At 46.1% G+C, this 23832-nt stretch overlaps 1 protein-coding gene across 1 annotated transcript in view; it reads left to right on the top strand.

The window, feature by feature from the left end:
- LOC142214623 (Fc receptor-like protein 5) overlaps positions 1–23832 on the top strand; it is a 384847-nt gene that overhangs the window by 152306 nt on the left and 208709 nt on the right. Inside the window, exons 8-10 of the mRNA XM_075283561.1 lie at positions 10046–10330; positions 10461–10715; positions 10777–10815. Coding sequence (XP_075139662.1) covers positions 10046–10330; positions 10461–10715; positions 10777–10815 — 579 coding nt within the window. The remainder of the gene's footprint in view (positions 1–10045; positions 10331–10460; positions 10716–10776; positions 10816–23832) is intronic.

Below are 23832 nucleotides of genomic sequence, written 5' to 3'. Positions count from 1 at the left end.
CCTGCAATGAAACGCCTGGGAGATGGCGAGTGGCTGGGAAGAGGCGCATGATGTTGCAGGCCAAAAGGGCGGATGAGGGTGAACTCCCCAATGTATCAGAGACAGATGTGTAGGTGTCCTTGCATCATATCCTTGCACCATACTTGGCTGGATTGCACTTTCATTTTGTGCCAAAAAGTGGTCAAGACAGCGATCCCTCAGCTAATCCCATTACACCGTCCATTGCCAACTGCAGCACTGAAGTTACCATCTGTTGCCGTGCTGGATGCTATGCTAGCTGCCTACAGTTGGTTGTTCCAGGGTTCTCTTACTGCTAGTTGCAAATTGCCTTTGCAGTGGAGCGCTCATGGCTTAATAAGACTCCACACACCTATATGGTGGTTTCTCCCTATGGAGTGACGATATCCTCTTAACCCTGTCTAAGCCTCTCACCTCTGCCAGATCAGTCCTCTCTGCGCCAAGCTGACGAGATGCAAATACATTGAAACGGCTGTCCTTGGCTGAGAAGACTGTATCTGGTATAATCCCAACATCATTGCAAACAAAGGCCTCTGAGAAGGTCGGCATGATGTTAAAGGGAGCGTCCTCTATAGGCTTGCTTGACTGAGACTGTCTTCCTAATTACATAATGGAAGACAGACTTGCACATTCTCAGTCAGCACCCTCTATTGGTGTGTATACTTGAGGCACTGGCATCCTAATTACATCATGGAAGTCAGATTTGCATATTCTTCCCATGTTCCTTTGCAGTGGAGCGTTCATGGCTTAATAAGACTCCACACACCTATATGGTGGTCTCTCCCTATGGAGTGACAATATCCCCTTAACTACTAATTGCCAAGGGAACTCAGATGTTTCTCAGCACTGAGGCCACCTCCTCTGAGATCCCAAGGGAACTTCACAGGATATGTGAATTGCAGAAAAAAAGATGAGAAAATAAGTGTAGCACACAGAGGGATTGGAGAGGACAGAGCTGGGGTCGGCCAGGTACTCCCACAACATGCGCCTATACTTGTCCCTCCTGGTGACACTAGGCCCCTCAGTGGCGTTAATTTGGCCAGGGGGGCCATTAACGTGTCTAGCCACCTTTTTTGTTGATTTAGCTTCCCTCCACATCTACACTGCGTTTGCCCCTAGACATCACCCCTGTCCATGTCGAGATCGGTGGCCTCGTCGTCCACCAACTCCTCTTCCAATTGCTCACTGTCCCCTTACTGCAAACCGCACATAACCACAGCTCGGGCCTGGTCTGCGTTGTACCCTGCACCCTGCTTAAAGCAGTTGCCATATCCGGAGTTGTGATGAGCGCATGCTAATGTTTCGTGTTCAGTGGAAAGGATGGGATAGGATTTCACATAAGTCTGCCACCCATGGAAACTCCTGGTGCAGAAACTGCGGGAGCTGACTTTGAGGAACCCTTGGGTTTTGGAGATGGTACTCCATCAAGGATCTCTGCTGCTCACACACTCTACTCAACATGTGGTACGTCAAGTTCCAGTGTGTGGGGAGGTCGCACATCAGCCGGTGTTTTGGCAGATGGAGGTGTTGCTTGAGGCTCCGGAGGCTAGCAGCGGCTCCTGTACACTTGCGAAAGAGGGCGCACAAGTGCCACACTTTCACCAGTAGCTCGTGTACATTTGGGTATGTTTTCAAAAAACGTTGTACCACTAAGTTAGACGTGGGCCAGGCATGGAACGCGTTGGAGGCTGGCAAGCTCCAGAGCCGCTACCAGGTTCCTGCCATTATCACTAATGACAAACATGCCTGTCCCCAGGTGCAGCAGGGAAAAACACATTGCCATCTCAGCCAGGATGGCATCCCTAACCTCGGAGGCAGAGTGATGTCTGTCCCTCTAGCTGATGAGCTTCAGCGCAGCCTGCTGACGTCTCCCCACGTGATTTAAAGGGGTGCTTGTTAATGTTTCTTGAGCTTAAATTGGGGTTTGTGTCCATCCATTTGGGGAGTAAAGAAGGTTTCCATGTATTTTCCCACTTTGATAGAGGTTTTTTTGTGTGTGGAAAGTGTGTAGTTGATAGGCTGTGATGTTGGGGTAATAGAGGGACTTGGGCTTTGTTAGATGCCCCCAGACATGCTTCCCCTGCTGTCCCAGTTGCATTCCAGAGGTGTTGGCATCATTTCCTGGGGTGTCATAGTGGACTTGGTGACCCTCCTGAGTCGAATGGTGGGATCCCCTGAAACAAAGCATTTTCTCCCATAGACTATAATGGGGTTCGATATTCTTTCGAATAGTCGAACACTGAGCGGCAATTCGAAACGAATATCGAACATCGAACATTTTAGTGTTCGCTCATCTCTAGTAGTTATTAGAGATAAGCCTATTGGGTTCTAGTAATAATCTATTAGTTATTCATTTACTCTAAAGGTGACCCTAACCTGTAATATCCTCCAATGTAGAAATGTACCAGGACTATATTCTATCTGATAACTCTTCTTCTATTTTGTTTACAGGGCTGGTTCTCATACAAGAAGGTAAGTGACCAGGAGAGATAGGCGAACCTTTCAGGATGCATTTAATTTCAGGTTCACGTTGCTCAAATCCAAGATTTGTTTTGGAACAAACAAGTTTGTTACGATCCAAACCTTAAATTGGCTTAAACCATAGTGTAGAATACTCTTATGGCTCCTAGGAACCTATCTATAATACATAGTGTATAACACTCTTAGGGCTCCTAGGAACCTATCTATAAAACATAGTGTAGAATACTGTCAGGGCTCCTAGGAATCTATCTATAAAACATAGTGTAGTATACTGTAAGGACTCCTAGGACCCTATCTATAAAACATAGTGTAGAATACTCTCAGGGCTCCTAGGAATCTATCTATAAAACATAGTGTAGAATACTGTCAGGGCTCCTAGGAAGCTATCTATAAAACATAGTGTAGAATACTGTCAGGGCTCCTAGGAATCTATCTATAAAACATAGTGTAGAACACTTTTAAGGCTCGTAGGAACCTAATCTATCCAATTTCTAGCTCTCCAAGTGAAGCTCAGCTGAAATTATATCAAAAGGAAAGTGACATTGTCAGAGCCCAGAGTATAATAGATGGAGGCTCAAAAGAGTTGTTAAAAATAACGAGTGTTTATACTCACCTTCACTTGCCATTTCTAGGCCTTCTCTTAGCATCCAATGCTCTCTCTCTACCTCCTCAGTGACCTCATGCACCTGGGGTCATCAATCAGGCTGGTGATTGAGTCTGGAAAATAACATGGGTATGGAGAGTGCCATGATTACATGAATCTTGGCCCGGACTCCATCTTCTATGAGTAAGAGACATTTCACTTACAGCCAGTCCTTGGTGCAGGGGCCCCACAAAAAACAAATTGTATTAAGATAAGATAAGATAATCCTTTATGGATTATGGATACTAATATGTATTGAGTAACTGTTATAATGACGTTGCTCATAGAATTGACTACTTTTATCCTATAAACTTGTTTATCCTATTACTTGTATACTGTTATATATACTGTGCATATTAAATGGGATGTATCTTACATTAGACAATTTGTTATTTAATAATCTGTGCTATGTCCTCATCGGGGCTGAGTATTTTCTATTTTACTAGTTGTAATAATTTTTCTTTTAGGTATTTAATAAATAAATTGAATTATCTTTTTATCCAATGGATTTGGCCTTTATGTCCTTAACTCCCAACATGTGTTTATATACTGGTTGGGGAGAAATAAGCATCATATACATTAGCTATGAGACCACATATTATTTTTTGGTTGTGTATCTGTAAGGTAAGTGTCTACAATCCCCCTGTATGATCCATGATGTCTTATAGGAGCCGCCATCAGACCTGCGGTGACCTTCACTCCAGACTACAAGAAGATCTTTACATCAGAGCAGATAACAATGACCTGTGATGTGGGATCTACTATAGGAGAGGGGATGGATTATATATGGTACAAAGACAGCAAGCAAGTATACAATGGACAATCCTATACAATACAAAGAGCTAGAACATCACACAGTGGATATTACCAATGTCAGACCAGACCTGGAGAAATAAGTGACCCCGCTAGACTGGAGGTTAGTCATGGTGAGTAAATCTACCAGATCATAAATATACAGACAAGGTAACAAGTTGTATCACACACAGACTGATAAGAGATCATATATGTCTCCTCATCTTATATCATTGTATATTACAGGTTGGGTCATCCTGCAGACCCCTCTATATGTCTATGAAGGAGATGACATATATATAAGATGTCACCACTATCCTGGATACCAAGGAGGACGGACAATATTTTACAAAGATAACAGAGACATTACAGACTGGTCAGATAATGTGTTATATTATATTAGAGATGTAACCAGGACGACTGCTGGGACATACGGATGTGTAAAAGAAGTCTATTATAATGGAAGATATAACCTACATGTAGATGAAGTTTCTGTATCTGTACAAGGTAAGTCCAGGATCATTTCTATAGGAATTATTTGTAGGATTTGTACAATATCTTTGGAGCCACTTTGTCTCCTGAAGTCTCATCTACAATTATTGATGGGTGAGGTCGGGTCCAGATGTGGGAAATTTGTGATGGATTTTCTGCTAATTCATACATTGTAGTATATTGTGTGATTATAGTCTGTACATTATGTTCTATATGTTACAGATTGTTTCCATAGTTTTGGTGCAGATTTCTCTATTTACAATGTAGAGGATGAAATACACATCAGAACAGTATATATATACTAGCAGGAGGACCCGGCTTTGCACGGGTATATTACATTTTATGTTTGTGTAGTGGCCCCATAAGAATTGTCCAATTTTGCACTGGTGTATTTTGTATGTGGTTTGTGTGTATGTCCATAAGCGTAATGTGATTATGTGTATCTCATTTTGGATGTCAGTGAAAAACCTGTGATCAGTTGTTATGGATACCTGGAGTAAAGCTGTATCTAATCCTTCCCCATGTAGTACTGTGTGTAGACGTGCGTATCTAATCCTACGGCATGTGGTACTGTGTGCAGACTTGCATATCTTATGCTCTGGTGTGTGGAACTGTGTGCAGATGCGTGTATCCAATCCTTTGGCATGTGGTACTGTGTTCAGACGCATGTATACAATCCCCCCGTTTGTGGTACTGTGTGCTGACGCATGTATCTAATCCTTCGGCACATGGAACCGTGTGCAGACGCACGTATCTAATCCTTCAGTGTGTGGAACTGTGTGCAGAAGCGCATATTTAATCCTCTGGTGTGTGGGACTGTGTGCAGACGCATAAATCTAATCCTCTGGCGTGTGATACTGTGTGCTGATTTGTGTATCTAATCCTCTGATGCGTGTATCTCAGTTTGGATATCAGTGTTGTATTGTGCATGTGGAGTGACCGTGTGTATTGCAGTTGGAATATGAATGAAAGTCTTGCAGGTTTGTATTGGCTAAGGGGGGGGGGGGGGGGCATTGTGTTTGGAATGCTGTATCTCAGCAACGGTACGTCCGAGCGAGTTGGAGTCTCATCTTAAACCTTCCCGGATACCTGAAGTATCTCTGTACCAAATTTGGTGAAGATCGGTCCAGTCGTTTGGTTTGCATTAGAGAACAGACAGACGGACAGACAGGCAGAAATTCATTTTTATAATATAGAGAGATAAATGGAGCAGCGAATCTCATGTGTGACTCTATTCACACAGCGGAATGGGAACAGGCTTTTTGGAACTGGTGGGAATCCCAATGGTTGGTTCCTCAGCGATCAGCGAGTTATGTCCTGTCCTGTGGTTACATCATTACTAGTTATCATGGCAGAGCTCATATAGTCACATCTCTCTATATTATAAAAATGAATTCTTGTGTGTGTGTGTTCCAGCCTGTAAACCTTAGTTGCCCTAGCTAGTAATCTTCCCTGAGTCAGCAATGTCACTATTAGTCAGGCAGCATGCTGCCATGTATGTTGTGTGATAGGACTCAGTGGCTTTAGCTAGCATCCCTTCTCAGTCTGGGGTCACTGGAAGTGGGCTTGGCAGTAGTTGCCTTGGTGGTTGGGTGGAACAGCATCACACTGGGTTTAGTTGGTCTCTAGCTAGTCCAGGAGTGCTGGCTAGCCAGTTAGTTTATTTGGGCGGCTGCTCTGATTGCACAGGTCTCTGTGAATTGTTAACAGAGCACACCTGGTCCTTTAATTTAGCTGGCAGTGACATCAACTGTCAGACAGTGTTCACACTAGGTGTTGGCAGTTCAGAAGCCCAGAGGGCTCCGCAGGGTTTTCATTTGTTTAGTTTTTTTTTTAATAAACCCTGCTGACCATAACACATACACACAAACCACATACAAAATACATGAGTGCAAAATTGGACAATTCTTATGGGGCCACTACACAAACATAAAATGTAATATACCCTTGTATAGCCGAGTCCTCCTGCTAGTCTCCCTATCTTATAAAAATGTATTCTTGTCTGTCTGTCTGTCTGTCTGTCTGTACTCTAATGCGAACCAAACGACTGGACCGATCTTCACCAAATTTGGTACAGAGATACTTCAGGTACCCGGGAAGGTTTAAGACAAGACTCCAACTCGCTCGGACGTACCGTTGCTGAGATACAGCATTCCAAATACAGTGCCCCCCCCCCCCTTAGCCAATACAAACCTGCAAGTCTTTCACTCATATTCCAACTGCAATACACACGGTCACTCCACATGCACAATACAACCCTGATATCCAAACTGAGATACACGCATCAGAGGATTAGATACACAGATCAGCACACAGTATCACATGCCAGAGGATTAGATACACGGGTCTGCACACAGTCCCACACACCAGAGGATTAAATACGCATTTCTGCACACAGTTCCACACACTGAAGAATTTGATACGTGCATTTGCACACGGTTTCACATGCCAAAGGATTAGATACAGGCGTCTACACACAGTTCCACACTCCAGAGGATTAGATACGTGCGTCTGCACACATTTGTACACGCCATAGGATTAGATACACGCGTCTGCACACAGTTCCACATTCCAGAGGATTAGATATGCCCGTCCGCACACAGTTCCACATTCCAGAGGATTAGATACACACATCTGCACACAGTTGTACATGCCACAGGATTAGATACACACGTCTGCACACAGTACCACATGCAGTAGGATTAGATACGCGCGTCTACACATAGCTCCACACGCCAAAGGATTAGATATGCACGTCTGCACACAGTACCACACGGGGGAGGATTAGATACGCGCGTCTACACACAGTACCACATGCCATAGGATTAGATACGCGCATCTGCACACAGAACCACACGCCGTAGGATTAGATACGCGCCTCTTCACACAATACCATACAGGGGAGGATTAGATACACGTGTCTTCACATAGTTGTACACGCCATAGGATTAGATACACGGGTCTGCACACAGTCCCACACACCAGAGGATTAAATACGCACTTCTGCACACAGTACCACATGCCATAGGATTAGATACGTGCGCCTGCACATGGTTCCACATGCCGAAGCATTAGATACAGGCGTCTACACACAGTTCCACACTCCAGAGGATTAGATACACAGATCAGCACACAGTATCACACGCCAGAGGATTAGATACACGGGTCTCCACACAGTCCCACACACCAGAGGTTTAAAATCGCATTTCTGCACACAGTTCCACACACTGAAGGATTTGATACACGCGTCTGCACACGGTTCCACATGCCGAAGGATTAGATACAGGCGTCTACACACAGTTCCACACTCCAGAGCATTAGATACGTGCGTCTGCACACATTTGTACACGCCATAGGATTAGATACACGCGTCTGCAGAGTACCACATGCCGTAGGATTAGATACACGCGTCTACACACAGTTCCACATTCCATAGGATTAGATACGCGCGTCTGCACACAGTTGTACACGCCATAGGATTAGATACACGCATCTGCAGACAGTACCATATGCAGTAGGATTAGATACGCGCGTCTACACATAGTTCCACACGCCAAAGGATTAGATACACGCCTTTGCACACAGTACCACAAGCCAGAGAATTAGATACACGTCTCAGCACACAGTATCACACAGGGGAGGATTAGATACGCGTGTTTACACACAGTACCACACGGGGGAGGATTAGATACGCGCGTCTACACACAGTTCACATGCCATAGGATTAGATATGCGCATCTGCACACAGTACCACATGCCGGGGGATTGGATACACGCCTCTACACACAGTTCCACACGCCATAGGATTAGATACACGCGTCTGCACACAGTACCACATGCCGTAGGATTAGATACGTGCGTCTACACACAGTACCACATGCCTTAGGATTAGATACACGCGTCTACACACAGTACCACATGCCGTAGGATTAGATACGCGCGTCTACACACAGTACCACATGCTGTAGGATTAGATACACGTGTCTACACACAGTTCCACACGCCATAGGATTAGATACGCGCCTCTTCACACAATTCCACACGCCGTAGGATTAGATATGCACAGTACCACACGGGGGAGGATTAAATACGTGCGTCTGCACACAGTACCACACGCCAGAGGATAAGATAAGCGCGTCTGCACACAGTACCAAATTTCGTAGGATTAGATACGCACGTCTGCACACAGTACCACATGCCGTAGGATTAGATACCCACGTCTACACACAGTTCCACATGCCGTAGGATTAGATACGCGCCTTTTCACACAATACCACACAGGGGAGGATTAGATACGTGCATCTGCACACAGTACCACATGCCAGAGTATTATATACGCGCATCTGCACACGGTACCGCACGCCAGAGTCATTAGATATGCGCGTCTGCACACAGTTTCACTTACTGGAGGATTAGATACGCGCCTCTTCACACAATACCACACGGGGAGGATTAGATATGTGCATCTGCACACAGTACCACACCAACAAGGATTGGATACTTGCATCTAAACACAGTACTACACGGGGAAGGATTAGATACAGCTTTACTCCAGGTATCCATAACAACTGATCACAGGTTTTTCACTGACATCCAAAATGAGATACACATAATCACATGACGCTTATGGACATACACACAAACCACATACAAAATACACCAGTGCAAAATTGGACAATTCTTATGGGGCCACTACACAAACATAAAATGTAATATACCCGTGTATAGCCGGGTCCTCCCTCTAGTATTTTATAGATCTGCCACAGATAACTGAGCTCTGTACTTGGCAATCTCCAGCAGTCTGATAGAGAATGAATGGAGCGGCAGCATGTATGTTCTCATTGCACTCATCTCTAGTAGAGATGAGCGAACAGCATTCAATCGAATTGATATTTGATCGAATATCAGGTCATTCGAGGTATTCGATTTCAATCAAATACCACGCGGCAAATGCACTAAAAATGTGTATCCCCTCCCTGGTGCTATTTTTGAACCAATAACGGTGCAGGGGAAGTGGTACGACAACATAGGCATCGAAAAAAAAATCGGAAAAAGTAATTGGCTGTCTAAATCAGGTGACCTCCACTTTATACGAATGGTGGATTTCAGATCCGGGCCATATGAGACTGTGAACTATGTGACTGAGACAGGGATAGATGTACTGGCAGGGACAGCAGGGGACGCATGCCTGGGGGCATCTAACATGCCTAAGTACCTGTATTGTGCCACTATCTCATCGGGATCCCTGTCAGTTTGCAATATGCGGGAGCTGACTTTTTCCCATAGGAATGCATTGACCAGCGTTGATTGGCCGAATGCCATATAGAGTACAGCATTTGGCCAATCAACACTGGTTCGTCTGTGAGGAGGCGGAGTCTAAGATCGGTCCACAGCAGTCTCCACAGTCTCTCAGATGTAGCAGTGTTCAGCGCACAGCTCTGCTACACCCTCAGTGACAAATATAATAAAAATGTTACCAGTATTTGTAGAGAATATCTGATCATTTTCAGAGCATGTCTTATTTGTATACTGTATACTGATATGTGGTCACCATGTTGTGCAATGTCTTCTAATAAATCCCCCCAGTAATATATTGTTATCACTTTTCTCCTTTTCTAGATCTGTTCACGACCCCAACAATATCAGTGACCCCACAACCAGTTATTACTACAGATAAGCTGAGCCTGACATGTCAGACAAGTCTCCCTCCTCCTCCCAGACACAATACACAACTGCGGATTGCTTTCTACAGAGAAGGAGGGATTGTTCAGGGATTTGGTGTCAGTGATACCTATGAAGTCTACAATGTCCAGCTGGAGGATTCTGGGAAATATTCATGTGAGGTGGAAACTACAGATGGCAGAGTAAGGAAGAGAAGTGCAGAGACAATAATCCAGATAGGAGGTGAGTATAGACAATGGTCATGTCTTCTACATGGGAGAACTTTTTACTTTATCTGGAACATGAATGGATGTACTTTGGGTGTAAATCACTATAAATAATACTTTCTCCCATCTATACCTTCCATTATTAGAGATCTTCTCACATCCAATTATTAATGTGACCAACAATGTAGTGACTGAAGGAGATCCCATGACCCTGACATGTAACACGACTCTTAGTCCATACAGACCGACCACAAGACTGGAGTTTGCTTTCTATAGAGATGGACGGAAGGTTCAGGATTCTTCTCCATCTAATAAATATGAGGTTCAGTCTGCTCAGCTGGAGGATTCTGGGAATTATACATGTCAGGTGAAAACCTCAATCAGCCCGACAATGAAGATCAGTGACGGGCACAACATATGGGTACAAGGTAGGTAATCCAAATGGTAAAATATATGGCAGAGTAAGAAAGAAAAGTGCAGAGAGAATAATCCAGATAGGAGGTGAGTATAGACAATGGTCATGTCTTCTCTATGTGCATTTTTTATATAAATCACTATAAATAATTCCTTCTACCATCTATACCTTTCATTATTAAAGATTAGAGATGAACGAACAGTAAAATATTCGATATTCATTATTCGTTTCGAATAGCCGCTCAATATTCGACTATTTGAACGAATATCGAACCCCATTATAGTCTATGGGAGAAAATGCTTTGTTTCAGGGGATCCCACCCTTCGACTCAGGAGGGTCACCAAGTCCACTAAGACACCACAGGAAATGATGCCAACACCTCTGCAATGCAACTGGGACAGCAGGGGAAGCATGTCTGGGGGCTTCTAACAAGCCCAAGTCCCTCTATTACCCCACTATCACAGCCTAACAACTAAACACTTTCCACATTCAAAAAAACCTCTATCAAAGTGGGAAAATACCTGGAAACCTTCTTTACTCCCCAAATGGATGGACACAAACCCCAATTTAAGTTCAACAAACATTATCAAGCACCCCTTTAAATCAGATGACATCCACAGATGGAATAGACAATGGGAAATCCATCAGTCCCCACCCTTAACTGTCATTGTGTGTGTGTGTGTGTGTGTGTGTGTGTGTGTGTGTGTGTGTGTGTGTGTGATATGGTGAGACCTTCCAAAATTCAATTTTCTAGCCCTTAACATGAGCCCTTCCGAATTAAGTCACAGGCCCTTAAGCTGAGCTACCAGCAGAGATTGAGGCCCTTCAGGTGACTTCAGCTTTGGAGTGAGTAGAACCTTGCATCAGCAGTGTTTTTGGCCCTTGGCTTGAGCAGAGCCTTTAAAAAGCAGTGTTTTTGGCCCTTGGCATGAGTAGAGCCTTGCACCAGCAGTGTTTTTGGCCCTTGAAGTGAGTAGAGCCTTGCACCACCAATGGTTTTGGACCTTGGAGTGAGTAGACACTCTAACCAGAAGAGTTGGGGGGAATCAGGGTGGATTGAGACTCTAACCAGCAGAGTTGGGGGGAATCAGGGTGGATTGAGACTCTAACCAGCAGAGTTGGGGGGAATCAGGGTGGATTGAGACTCTAACCAGCAGAGTTGGGGGGAATCAGGGTGGATTGATCCTAGTAGGATCAGAATTGTTCAGCGCTGATGGTGGAGGAGTATGAGAAGGAGGAGGAATTGGAGAGGGTGAGCACACACATGCAACTTCATATTGGGGTGCTTGACACCGGTGGACATGAAAATGATGGGTGTATCTAGTGGCTGTTCATTTTTGTGAGCATCAGTCGGTCAGAACTGTCAGCTGACAGCCGGTTGCGCTTATCCGTAATTATGCCACCGGCAGCACAAATCCAACTTGGACACCCAATACGTGTAGGCCGCAGAGGGATCGGAGAGGACAGGGCTGTGGTCGGCCAGGTACTCCCGCAACATGGGCCTATACTTATCCCTCCTGGTGACACTAGGCCCCTCAGTGGCGGTACTTCGGTGAGTGGATGCCATTAACGTGTCCCAGACCTTGGAGAATGTGCCCCTGCCGGGTGTGGATTGGATGACAGTTTGTCGCATGTTGGAGGAACTCTCCTGTGTGCCGCCAACGACAGTTGATGGAAACATCTCCATCATATTCTGCACCAGTTGCTTGTGGCAATCACTCATGCGACTGGCCCTCCCCTCTACCGGAATAAAATTGCAAACATAATTTTTATACCGGGGGGCGAGGATTGCAAAAATCCAGTAGTCGTTGCTCTCCAGGATTTTGGCAATGCGTTTGTCAGTTGCAAAGCACTCCAACATGTATTCAGCCATGTGTGCCAGAGTATTACTTGGCGTCACTTGGCTGCCCCCACTGGAATGGTCACTCTCCATTTCCTCCTCCTCCTCCTCCATTTCGCCTCAACTGCGCTGCAGCAATGGGACGCAATGAATATCAAAAAAGAAAAAGACATGGCCACACATCCCAACCTTATACATTGATCTAGTGCTTCTCAGCAAATTTTATAATACCGAACATGAGTTTCTTAGTATACATATTGATCAATGTGCATAAGCCCAATAGCCACTTCACGGCGACCTCTTTATAGTGAGTCCCTAGTCTACTGGGCGCGGCGCCGCATAGCGAGTGCCACAAGCGCAACACTGCGAGCGAATCAGTGGCCCGGCAACACCCCTGTCACCAGACCAAGCCCCCAGGCTCTGGGCTGCGTTGCCCCACGGGCACAGCACCACAGAAACAGCAGACACCACGCAGCCCCGCACCGTGTGAACAGATCTCAAAAATTCATCTTACCATGTTGCCCCAGTCAGAGGACAGAGATCCAGTAGGTGGGTTCCTTTTTGCAATCTCCTGCTAATTAAAAACACGGTGCGGGGCTGCGTGGTGTCTGTTTTTAATTAGCAGGAGACTACACATGGTAAGGTGAATTTTTGAGATTTGTTCACATGGTGCGGGGCTGCGTCTTCTGCTTCTATGGCGCTGTGCCCGTGGGGCGGCGCGGCCCAGAGCCTGAGGGCTTGGTCTGGTGACAGGGGTGTTGCCGGGCCACTGGGTCGCTCACCCTGTGGGCGCTGTGTTGCGGTTGTGGCGGTCGCTGTGCGGCGCCGCGCCCAGTAGAGTATGGACCCACTATAAAGAGGTTGCCGTGAAGTGGCTAGTGGGCTTATGCACATTGATCAATATGTATACTAAGAAACTCATGTTCAGTATTAAAATTTGCTGAGAAGGACTAGATCTATGTATAAGGTTGGGATGTGCAGCCATGTCTTTTTCTTTTTTGATACAAATGGGACGCAATGAACTTCCCCGCTAGTCTCCTGTGTGACAATGAGATCTCCCACTTCGTCCTCCTCCTCCTCCTCCCTCAATGTACGCTGTGAAGCGGACAGGAGTGTGCCATGACTATCCTGCTGGGATGTTTCAGCACCTATGCCCGACTCCTCAGCGTCCAGTGCATTATCCCTGATGGCGATGAGGGAATCTCGCATCACACACAGGAGGGGGATTGTGACACTCACAATTGCGTCATCACAACTGACCCTCACGGTTGACTCCTCAAAGACACGCAAGATCTCGCATAAGTCTGCCATCCATGGCCACGCATGGTGCAGAAACTGCGGGAGCTGACTCTGAGGAACCCTTGGGTTTTGGAGATGGTAATCCATCAAGGGTCTCTGCTGCTCATACACTCTACTCAACATGTGGTATGTCGAGTTCTAGCGTGTGGGGACATCGCACATCAGCCGATGTTCTGGCAGATGGAGGTGTTGCTGGAGGCTTCGGAGGCTAGCAGCGGCTACTGTGGACTTGCGAAAGTGGGCGCACAAGTGCCGCACTTTCACCAGTAACTCGGCTACATTGGGGTATGTTTTCAAAACCGTTGCACCACTAAATTGAACACATGGGACAGGCATGGAACGTATTGGAGGTTGGCAAGCTCCAGGGCTGATACCAGGTTGCACACAACCATGCCTGGGCCCAGGTGCAGCGGCGAAAGCCATGTTGCTGTCTCATCAAGGAGGGCATCCCTGACCTCAGAGGCAGTGTCCTCCAAGTTTATGAGCTTCAGCACGGCCTGCTGACGTCTCCCCACGCCAGTGCTGCAGCATTTCCATCTGGTAGCTGGGGTCGATGTGATGGTGGAGGAGGTGGAGGAGGAGGAGGAGGGTGGTGATTCAGAGCCCCTACCAGGAATGTTGGGCAGGGAAATGAGGTAGACTGCCCCAGACTGTGACCCACTCCCAGCCTCAACTACATTCACCCAGTGTGCCATCAGTGAAATGTAGCGTCTCTGTCCGCATGCACTTGTCCACGCATCAGTGGTCAAGTGGACCTTTGTGCGAACTTAGGGCCCGCCGGATGTGGCTGCTGCAAGGCAGGGACGGCACACCAGGAGAAGTAGTGACGGCTAGGGACAGCATAGCGAGGTGCCGCACTTGCCATCAGGTCACAGAAGGCCTGAGTTTCAACAAGCCGAAACGGCAACAGGCTTGTGCATGGGGGTGGGTAGCGCTGTATTTTTGCCTGCGCTCTGAGCTCTGGGAGATGGTGGGTTGTTTTGAGGAGGCGCATGATGGTACAGGAGAAGGAGCTAAGGCAGGAGAAGGAGGTAAGGCAGGGGAAGGAGCTGAGGAAGGAAAAGGGGAGCATGAGGGAGAAGTCCCCAAAGTGGTGGAGGAAGATGTGTAGGTTTCCTGGCTGCTGGTCTGGACTGCAGTGCCAGCACTGGCAAGAGTGGGAGAGGCTTGCCTTCCAAATGATGGCGCATGGCAGTGGTTGTGAGGTCGCTCTTTTCAGAGCCCCTACTCAGTTTTGAGTTGCAGAGTGTGCAAACGGCACTATATTTGTCCACGGCACAGACATAAAAAAAATTCCACAATACAGAAGACCGTGGCCTCGATGGGGGAGTTTTTCTAGGCTGGGTACAAGAGGTAACATTTTGGGCCCTGCTGGCTGTGGCCTGGCTTCGGTGAAGCAGCTGTCCACTGCCTCTGGACATGCCTCTGCCTCTAGCCACCCTCTTTGTTGCTGCACTTCCCTCCACATCTCCACTGCTCTTCCCGCTTGACATCCGCCCTGTCCAGGTCGGGTCAGTGGCCTCATCGTCCACCACCTCCTCTTCCAAATCATCCATTGGCTCCTCCTCCTCCTCCTCTTGTGCAAGGACAACGGCAACAGGCTGCCCTGATGGCAACTGTGTCTCGTCATCGTCGTCACTGAGGGACGATTGCTGGTCAACAACAAGAACAGGAGATAACGGATGCTCCAGTGTTTGTGCATCAGGGAAGTCATCTGTTACCTCTGGAGATTCAGGACGTGGTGGGACAGAGAGAGGGACAGTGAATGGAGCTGAAAACATCTCCTGGGAGGCGGGAAAGGTGGGATTAGGTTGCTGGGAAGATTGGGCATGTTGTGAGGAAGGAGGACCAGACTGATGGGTAGGAGGAGGAGTTGAGGTAGAGGCCTTCTTAGGTTTGTACCCTGCAGCCTACTCAATGTGGCCATCAAGCCAGGGACTTCGGGGTAGCGCAATACTTGCTGCTGCAGAGCTGTAGGCGCAGTAGACGCTGTTGGTTGAGCGCAACCTTGCTCAACATCTGCATTTCCACGCCCCTGTACTCGTCCCCGTCCCCTTGCACTACCCTTGCGCATTTTGGATGTACTATTCCCTTTTTGATGGTCTATACACCCCAAAGAAAAGCTGTTTTTCAGCTCTATATGAACTTGTAAATGCAGTGGATTGTTGCAGTTTTTCAAGAAACCCCAAAATGCAAGGATTTTCTTCAGCTATATGAACTTGTAAATGCAGTGAATTGCTGCAATTTTTCAAAAAACTAAAAAATTCAAGGTTTTTAACAGCTATATGAACTTGTAAATGCATTGGATTGTTTCTATTTTTCAGGCCAAAAATGAAAGCTGTTTCTCCGCTATGTATGAACTTGTATCTGTTGTGTATTCCTGTTTCCACCGTCCGGGGAAAGCTGGACTGATGTCCCTACAGTGTATAGCTCTGAGAAGAGCTGTTGGTTTTCTTCTTTAGTTCTTGCCCCCCTATCTGAAGCTAATCGCTATCTAGCCCTCAGCAGATATGTTTCTCTCCCTATCTCTGACCGCAAAAATGGCGAATAGGGCGGCGGCCGTTCTTATAAATGGGAGGTCACATGTTTTCGGCAGCCAATGGGTTTTTTCAAATTTTTTCAGTGCCTCCATTGTCGTAGTTCCTGTCCCACCTCCCCTGCACAGTTATTGGTGCCAAAAAAAGCGCCAGGGAAGGTGGGAGGGGACACAAATTTTTACTGCGTTTACCGCGTGGTATTCGATTGGAATCGATTACCTAGCGTTCGCTCATCTCTATTGAAGATCTTCTCCAGTGGCGTAACTAGGAATGGCGGGGCCCCGTGGCGAACTTTTGACATGGACCCCCCCCCACACACACACACACCGACACCGAAGATCTCGACCGAGTCCTTCCTACGCATTCCTGCGCGCTCTATTATGACCAATAATGGCCCCTGCACACAGTATTATGTCCCATAGTGGCCACTGCACACAGTATTATGTCCCTAAGTGGCCCCTGCACACAGTATTATGTCCCATAGTGGCCCCTGCACACAGTATTATGTCCCATAGTGGCCCCTGCACTCAGTATTATGCCCTATAGTGGCCCCTGCACTCAGTATTATGTCCTATAGCGGCTCCTGCGCACAGTATTATGTCCCATAGTGGCCCCTGCACACAGTATTATCCCCCATAGTGGCCCCTGCACACAGTATTATGTCCCATAGTGGCCCCTGTACACAGTATTATGCCCCATAGTGGCCCCTGCACACAGTATTATACCTCATAGTAGCCACTGCACAAAGTATTATCCCCCATAGTGGCCCCTGCACACAGTATTATGTCCCATAGTTGCCCCTGTACACAGTATTATGTCCCATAGTGGCCCCTGCACACAGTATTATCCCCCATAGTGGCCCCTGCACACAGTATTATGTCCCTTAGTGGCCCCTGCACACAGTATTATCCCCCATAGTGGCCCCTGCACACCGTATTATGTCCCTTAGTGGTCCCTGCACACAGTATTATGTCCCATAGTGGCCCCTGCACACCGTATTATGTCCCTTAGTGGTCCCTGCACACAGTATTATACCCCATAGTGGCCACTGCACACAGTATTATACCTCATAGTGGCCCCTGCACACAGTATTATCCCCCATAGTGGCCCCTGCACACAGTATTATGTCCCATAGTGGCCCCTACAGGCAGGGGTGAACCTGCCTTTTTTTGCCGCCCGAGGCGGACAACAGAAAGCCCCCCCCCCCCGGGAGGAGGGGGCGGAGCGAAGGAGACCGGCACGGAGCGAAGGGGGTGTGGCAGAGCGATGTTAGCAGGCAGAGAGCAGAAACGGAGAGGACCTGCTCTCTGCCTGAGCGTGAGGGGAGGCCGCTAGAGCAGCGCTGCTCCAGCGGCCTCCCCAATCCACCGCTCGGTGATGCTAAGCCAGTCCAGGACAGCTTGTCCAGGACTGGCTTAGGTAAGCAAAAATACCACCCTCCCCGGGGCCCTGGCATAGCGCCGCCTGAAGCGGTCGCTTCAGGTCGCCTCATGGGAGGTGCGGCACTGCCTACAGGACTAAATACTGTCACGTCACCGCTGACCGCTATACCAGGACAATTGTGGATAAAAAAATCTGGTCATGTGCATTACAATTTAGTAACTCCATGTGCCTCATATTAATAGCTGTTAACCCCATCATGTCCCTCACATTAACCCCTGTGTGCCTCACCATAAGAGTTACTGATATGTGAGAGACATGGAGGTAATAATAAAGTATCTTCATTATTATTACCCAAATATGTCTCACATATTAGTAACTCTTATGGTGAGGCACACAGGGGTTAATGTGAGGGACATGATGGGGTTAACTGCTATTAATATGAGGCACATGGAGTTACTAAAACAAAAGTAATCCCCCCAAATGCCTGATATTAATAAGTAACCCCAGTATGTACCTGTGTATCTTCAGTTTCATTTTCCTGGAGCAGCTTCTTCTTCCTCTCCTCTTGAGTGCAGGACGGCAGGAGCTCGGCAGGGATAAGCCCCGCCTCCTGGGCTCTCCTCAGCCCTATCATTGGTGGGCAGAGGACAGGCAGAGTAAGGGAGGGGGAGAGAGTCCTGAAGCGCTGAGAGAAGCCAGACCTGCAGCTCCTGTGTGTCAGCCGTTGCTGCAGCTTCGGGGCCCCCTGTTGGTGGAAAGTATTCCACCACAGGGGGCCCCGATCATTATACTCGGGGGTCCGAAAAGACCTGCGAGAATAATGATAGCAGCGGTAGCAGCTGTCACCGGGCCCCTAATGTCCCGGGCCCTGTGGCAGCTGCCTCTGCTGCCTCCGTGGTAGTTACGCCACTGATCTTCTCCATTATTACTGTGGCCAACAATATAGTGATTGAAGTAGATCTCATAACACAGTATATAATTGTGGCCAATTTGTGTCAACACTAGATTGCCTGCTGTCCCTCCTTGTCTGTCCCTAGCTCCCGCCTGACACCGACTTCTATCTCTCCATAAAGTCTATGAATTATACCCAACCATCTGTCCTCTGCTCCTCACTATTATCTTCTGTACAATTATTCTGTAATTGTTTTCACTTTCTCTCCATTCTGACCTCTAATCCTCTCCTCTTACTTCTCTCTATTCCCACAAAATGGCGACCTTCTGGTTGTGCTAATATATAGTAGCTGTGATAACATCTGTCAGCTCTTATATCTACAATCCTTCTTGGTTGGCTGAAAGACTCTGCCTTCATATAGCTTTGGCCATTTTAGATTATTTGACCAAACTGAATCATAGCAATTTTGGAATCTGAAAATTTTGAAAAATTAGGATTGAATGAGGTGTGAGAATTTGCTCATCGTTATTGCTGTTTTTGTTCATCTTGCTTCCCAAACATCCATTAACCAATAAATGGTATCTCTTTATAGGGCAAAAAGTCTCTTCTCTATCAATAATACTGTCTATAAGTTTGGGACTGTTACTACTCATCGTCATCTTTATCTCCGTGTACCTATATTATCGACGCCGATCATCCAATAAGAACCCAACAGCAGGTAATAGAACATTTCACCATTTTCATCCATCTAAAAATTACCAAAAACCATTTGACTTTCTCCAAGTATCAAAAAAATTTCATATTAACTTTTATAGTGGTCAAGAGCCCAAGGGAAGTCAGTGAGGCATCCAGCTTGGGTAAGTTTCTTATGACTAATCTTGAATAGTTCCTTATGGCCAGTTTTGGTTGGAGATGGACTGGATGACCTAAATATCATGTATAACTTCGGATCTGAGTTGATACTTATTGAGTTATTATTTTTTCAGCCGCTGACAATGAACATTCCCCTGATGTAGAAGTTACTTATTCTGTGCTTAACATGACCGGTAAACCACAAAGTAAGTATCTCCAGAACTTCTTTATATAAATCTACAGTGTAGGCAAAAAGTATTGGCCCCCCTGAAATTCTGTCAGATAATACTCGGTGTCTCCCAGACAATGATTACAAGCACAAACTCTTTGGTAATATCTTCATTTATTTTGCTTGCAATGAAAAAACACAAAAGAGAATGAAAAAAAAAGTCAAATCATTGATCATTTTACACAAAACTCCAAAAACGGGCCGGACAGAAGTATTGGCCCCCTCAGCCTAATACTTGGTAGCACAACCTTTAGACACAATAACTGCGCACAACCGCTTCCGGTAACCATCAATGAGTTTCTTACAAGGCTCTGCTGGAATTTTAGACCATTCTTCTTTGGCAAACTGCTCCAGGTCCCCCCTGAGATGTGAAGGGGGCCTTCTCCAAACTGCCACCAAGAGATCTCTCCTCCCCCACAGGTGTTCTATGGGATTCAGGGCTGGACTCATTGCTGCCACTTTACAAGTGTCCAGGGCTTTCTCTCACCACCATTTTCTAGCGCTGACTTGAAGTGTGTTTTGGGTCATTGTCCTGCTGGAAGACCCATGACCTCTGAGGGAGCCCCAGCTTTCTTACACTGGGCCCTACATTATGCTGCACAATGTGTTGGTCGTCTTCAGACTTCATAATGCCATGCACACGGTCAAGCAGTCCAGTGCCAGAGGCAGCAAAGCAACCCCAAAACATCAGGGCCCTCCGCCATGTCTGACTGTAGGGGGCGTCTTCTTCTCTTTGAAGGCCTCTTTTTTTCCTGTAAACTCTATGTTGAGGCCTTTTCCTACTTTTGTCTCATCTGACCAGAGAACATTCTTCCAGAACGTTTTTGGCTTTCTCAGGTAAGTTTTGGCAAACTCCAGCCTGGCTTTATGTCTCTGGGTAAGAAGCGGAGTCTTCCTGGGTCTCCTACCATACAGTCCCTTCTCATTCAGATGCTGACGGATAGTACGGGGTGACACTGTTGTACCCTCGGACTGCAGGGCAGCTTGAACTTGCTTGGATGTTAGTCGCGGTTCTTTATCCACCATCCGCACAATCTTGCGTTGAAATCTGAAGTTGAATTTGAAGTTAACTGTTGGGCCTAGTTCACACCAGGGCGCCTTGCGGTTCAGAGTCAAGTTGGGCGCCGCAGGCTTTTTTTTTTTTTTAAATAATCCTGCTGACCGTAACAATAGTGCAATAAATACGAAGTCCAATAACTAAATTTGAAAAAAATAAAACAAAATATATATATGTAACTGTGGTCTCTCAGAGTCGAGCGCACAAATGGTTAGTACAATGTACAACACAAATCACTGGTCGATCAAATTCACGTTTATCTTGCACCCCTTCACATTAAACTTGGTTTAATGAAAAATGTGGGGTCTTCCTGGGTCTCCTACCATACAGCCCCTTCTCATTCAGACGCTGACACTGGATAGTACGGGGTGACACTGTTGTACCCTCGGACTGCAGGGCAGCTTGAACTTGTTTGCATGTTAGTCGAGATTCTTTATCCACCATCCGCACAATCTTGCGGTGAAATCTCTCGTCAGTTTTTCTTTTCCGTCCACATCTAGGGAGGTTAGCCACAGTGCCATGGGCTTTACACTTCTTGATGACACTGCACACGGTAGACACAGGAACATTCAGGTCTTTGGAGATGGACTTGTAGCCTTGAGATTGCTCATGCTTCCTCACAATTTTGCTTCTCAAGTCCTCAGACAGTTCTTTGGTCTTCTTTCTTTTCTCCATGCTCAATGTGGTCACACAAGGACACAGGACAGAGGTGGAGTCAACTTTAATCCATTTCAGTTGGCTGCAAGTGTGATTTAGTTATTGCCATCACCTGTTAGGTGCCTCAGGTAAGTAACAGGTGCTGTTAATTACACAAATTAGAGAAGCATCACATGATTTCTCAAACAGTGCCAATACTTTTGTCCACCCCCTTTTTTATGTTTGCTGTGGAATTATATCCAATTTGGCTTTTTCACAATTCTTTTTGTGGTTTTCCATTGAAGACAAATTAAATGAAGATAATAATACCAAAGAATTTGTGCCTGCGATCATTTTCTGGAAGAACATGAGTATTATCTGACAGAATTGCAGGGGTGCCAATACTTTTGGCCAACACTGTATATTGTTGATATCCTATATAAAGTCTATATTACTTACAGTAAACATGTCCAGACAGGTATTAGGGCTCTTACGCTCACATTTATCTATCTAATGCTGTCCTTGAAAATAACGGCTAGAAAATGGACATTATAGTTAATGGAGTCATTCACATGTCCATTTTTTTTTACAGACCAAGGGTAAGGAAGAGAAAAAATTTTGCACATACATTTTTTTCTCTTTTCTCTACTTAAATTCAAGCCTATGGATGCATAGAAAAATGTGTGTTCTGTCCGTGATACTGAAAAATAAAGCAGTCAGAATATGTTTTTCTAGAGCAGGCGGGGGGGGGGGGGGACACACAGATGGCACTCAGAAGACATTATTTCCTCACTATTCAGTGGTTATATAGGTACGGACATATCTGTAATGTATATATGGTGTATATGTCCTGTTGACTAAAAGAACTGCAATATATACGTATCTGAAAGTTTTTTTATTGTTTGTTTTTTAGATCGCTTGGCAAAAGACAATGGACCAGTAAGTTAACAGAAATTACTATGGTTCATGGCCATGGGATGGATGGTTCATGATCATGTGATGGATAGTTCATGGTCATGTGATGGATGGTTCATGGTCATGTGATGGCTGGTTCATGGTCATGTGATGGATGGTTCATGGTCATGTGATGGATGGTTCATGGTCATGTGATGGATGGTTCATGATCATGTGATGGATGGTTCATGGTCATGTGATGGATGGTTCATGCCCATGGGATGCATGGTTCATGATCATGTGATGGATGGTTCATGGTCATGTGATGGATGGTTCATGCCCATGGGATGGATAGTTCATGGTCATGTGATGGATGGTTCATGGTCATGTGATGGATGGTTCATGGTCATGTGATGGATGGTTCACGGCCATGGGATGGATGGTTCACGGTCATGGGATGGATGGTTCACGGTCATGGGATGGATTTTTCACGGTCACGGGATGGATGGTTCATGATCATGGGATGGATGGTTCATAGTTATATGATGATCACACAGGTGCACAGCTTGTTACAGTCACAGCACGGAAACTTCAGTCTTAATAAATTATCCCCAATGTGATTCCTATAGATGGTTAATTCTGGAGATCTTTGCTTACTGCTGAGCTGAGGGATATTAATCTTAGTACTGGGTGCTTTAGTTCTTTCTATATGTGAATTATCTGTGGTTCCAGCTCATGGACATCACAAGATATCTCAGAAGACAAGTTAAGATAGAATTCCCCATTGGGACAGAAGTAATGATGGGACACAAGTAGACCTTCTGTCTGTATTTTGTTGTCAACATTTATCGAAGCACAAAACATTCTACCAAGACACTTCATACCTCTAGTTTTATTCTTAGAGACGTTGGCCCAGCCTGCCAGTCTAATGACTATATTGTATTCTGCATTAGGATATTGTCTATGCTGTAGTAAACTCCAGACAAGTCGGAGCTTCTCAAGAAACGTCTGACATCTCAGCCGACATCTACCAGAATCTCAACTCCCGCAGATAAAAACATCTCCAAAGAATACAGTGCACGTGAATACGGATGTGAAGTGGAACTAGACATGAAACAACCTACGATAACGGCTGCAGCAAGGCTTAACTTGACTTTTTGAATGGCTTTTCAAAGGATTTTGCTACAAATCATCTGCAGGTCTTTAATGGGGTTGTCCCATCAGGATCTTTTTCACACTCCACATTCAACTTGACCTGAGGGTGGGACTGAGTGGGATTGATGACGGCGGGCACTCCCATTCACTTCAATGGAATTCCTGGAGATAGCCAAGTATTTGTACTTTGTCTATCTCATTGTGCTCCTGATGAAGGGAATAGGATTGTCTTCCACCAGTAGTCACGCAACATTCAGCCCGGCTGCACTTAGGTTGAATGTGGAGCGAAAGAAAGGTCCTTTCACTGTAATTGGTGGGTCAGTCCCTTC

The sequence above is a fragment of the Leptodactylus fuscus genome, chromosome 7 (genome assembly GCF_031893055.1).
Source record: "Leptodactylus fuscus isolate aLepFus1 chromosome 7, aLepFus1.hap2, whole genome shotgun sequence".
In the NCBI taxonomy this organism is placed as follows: Eukaryota; Metazoa; Chordata; class Amphibia; order Anura; family Leptodactylidae; genus Leptodactylus; species Leptodactylus fuscus.
The sequence above is the reverse complement of the archived record's forward strand: the minus strand, read 5'-3'. Positions and strand labels throughout refer to the sequence as shown.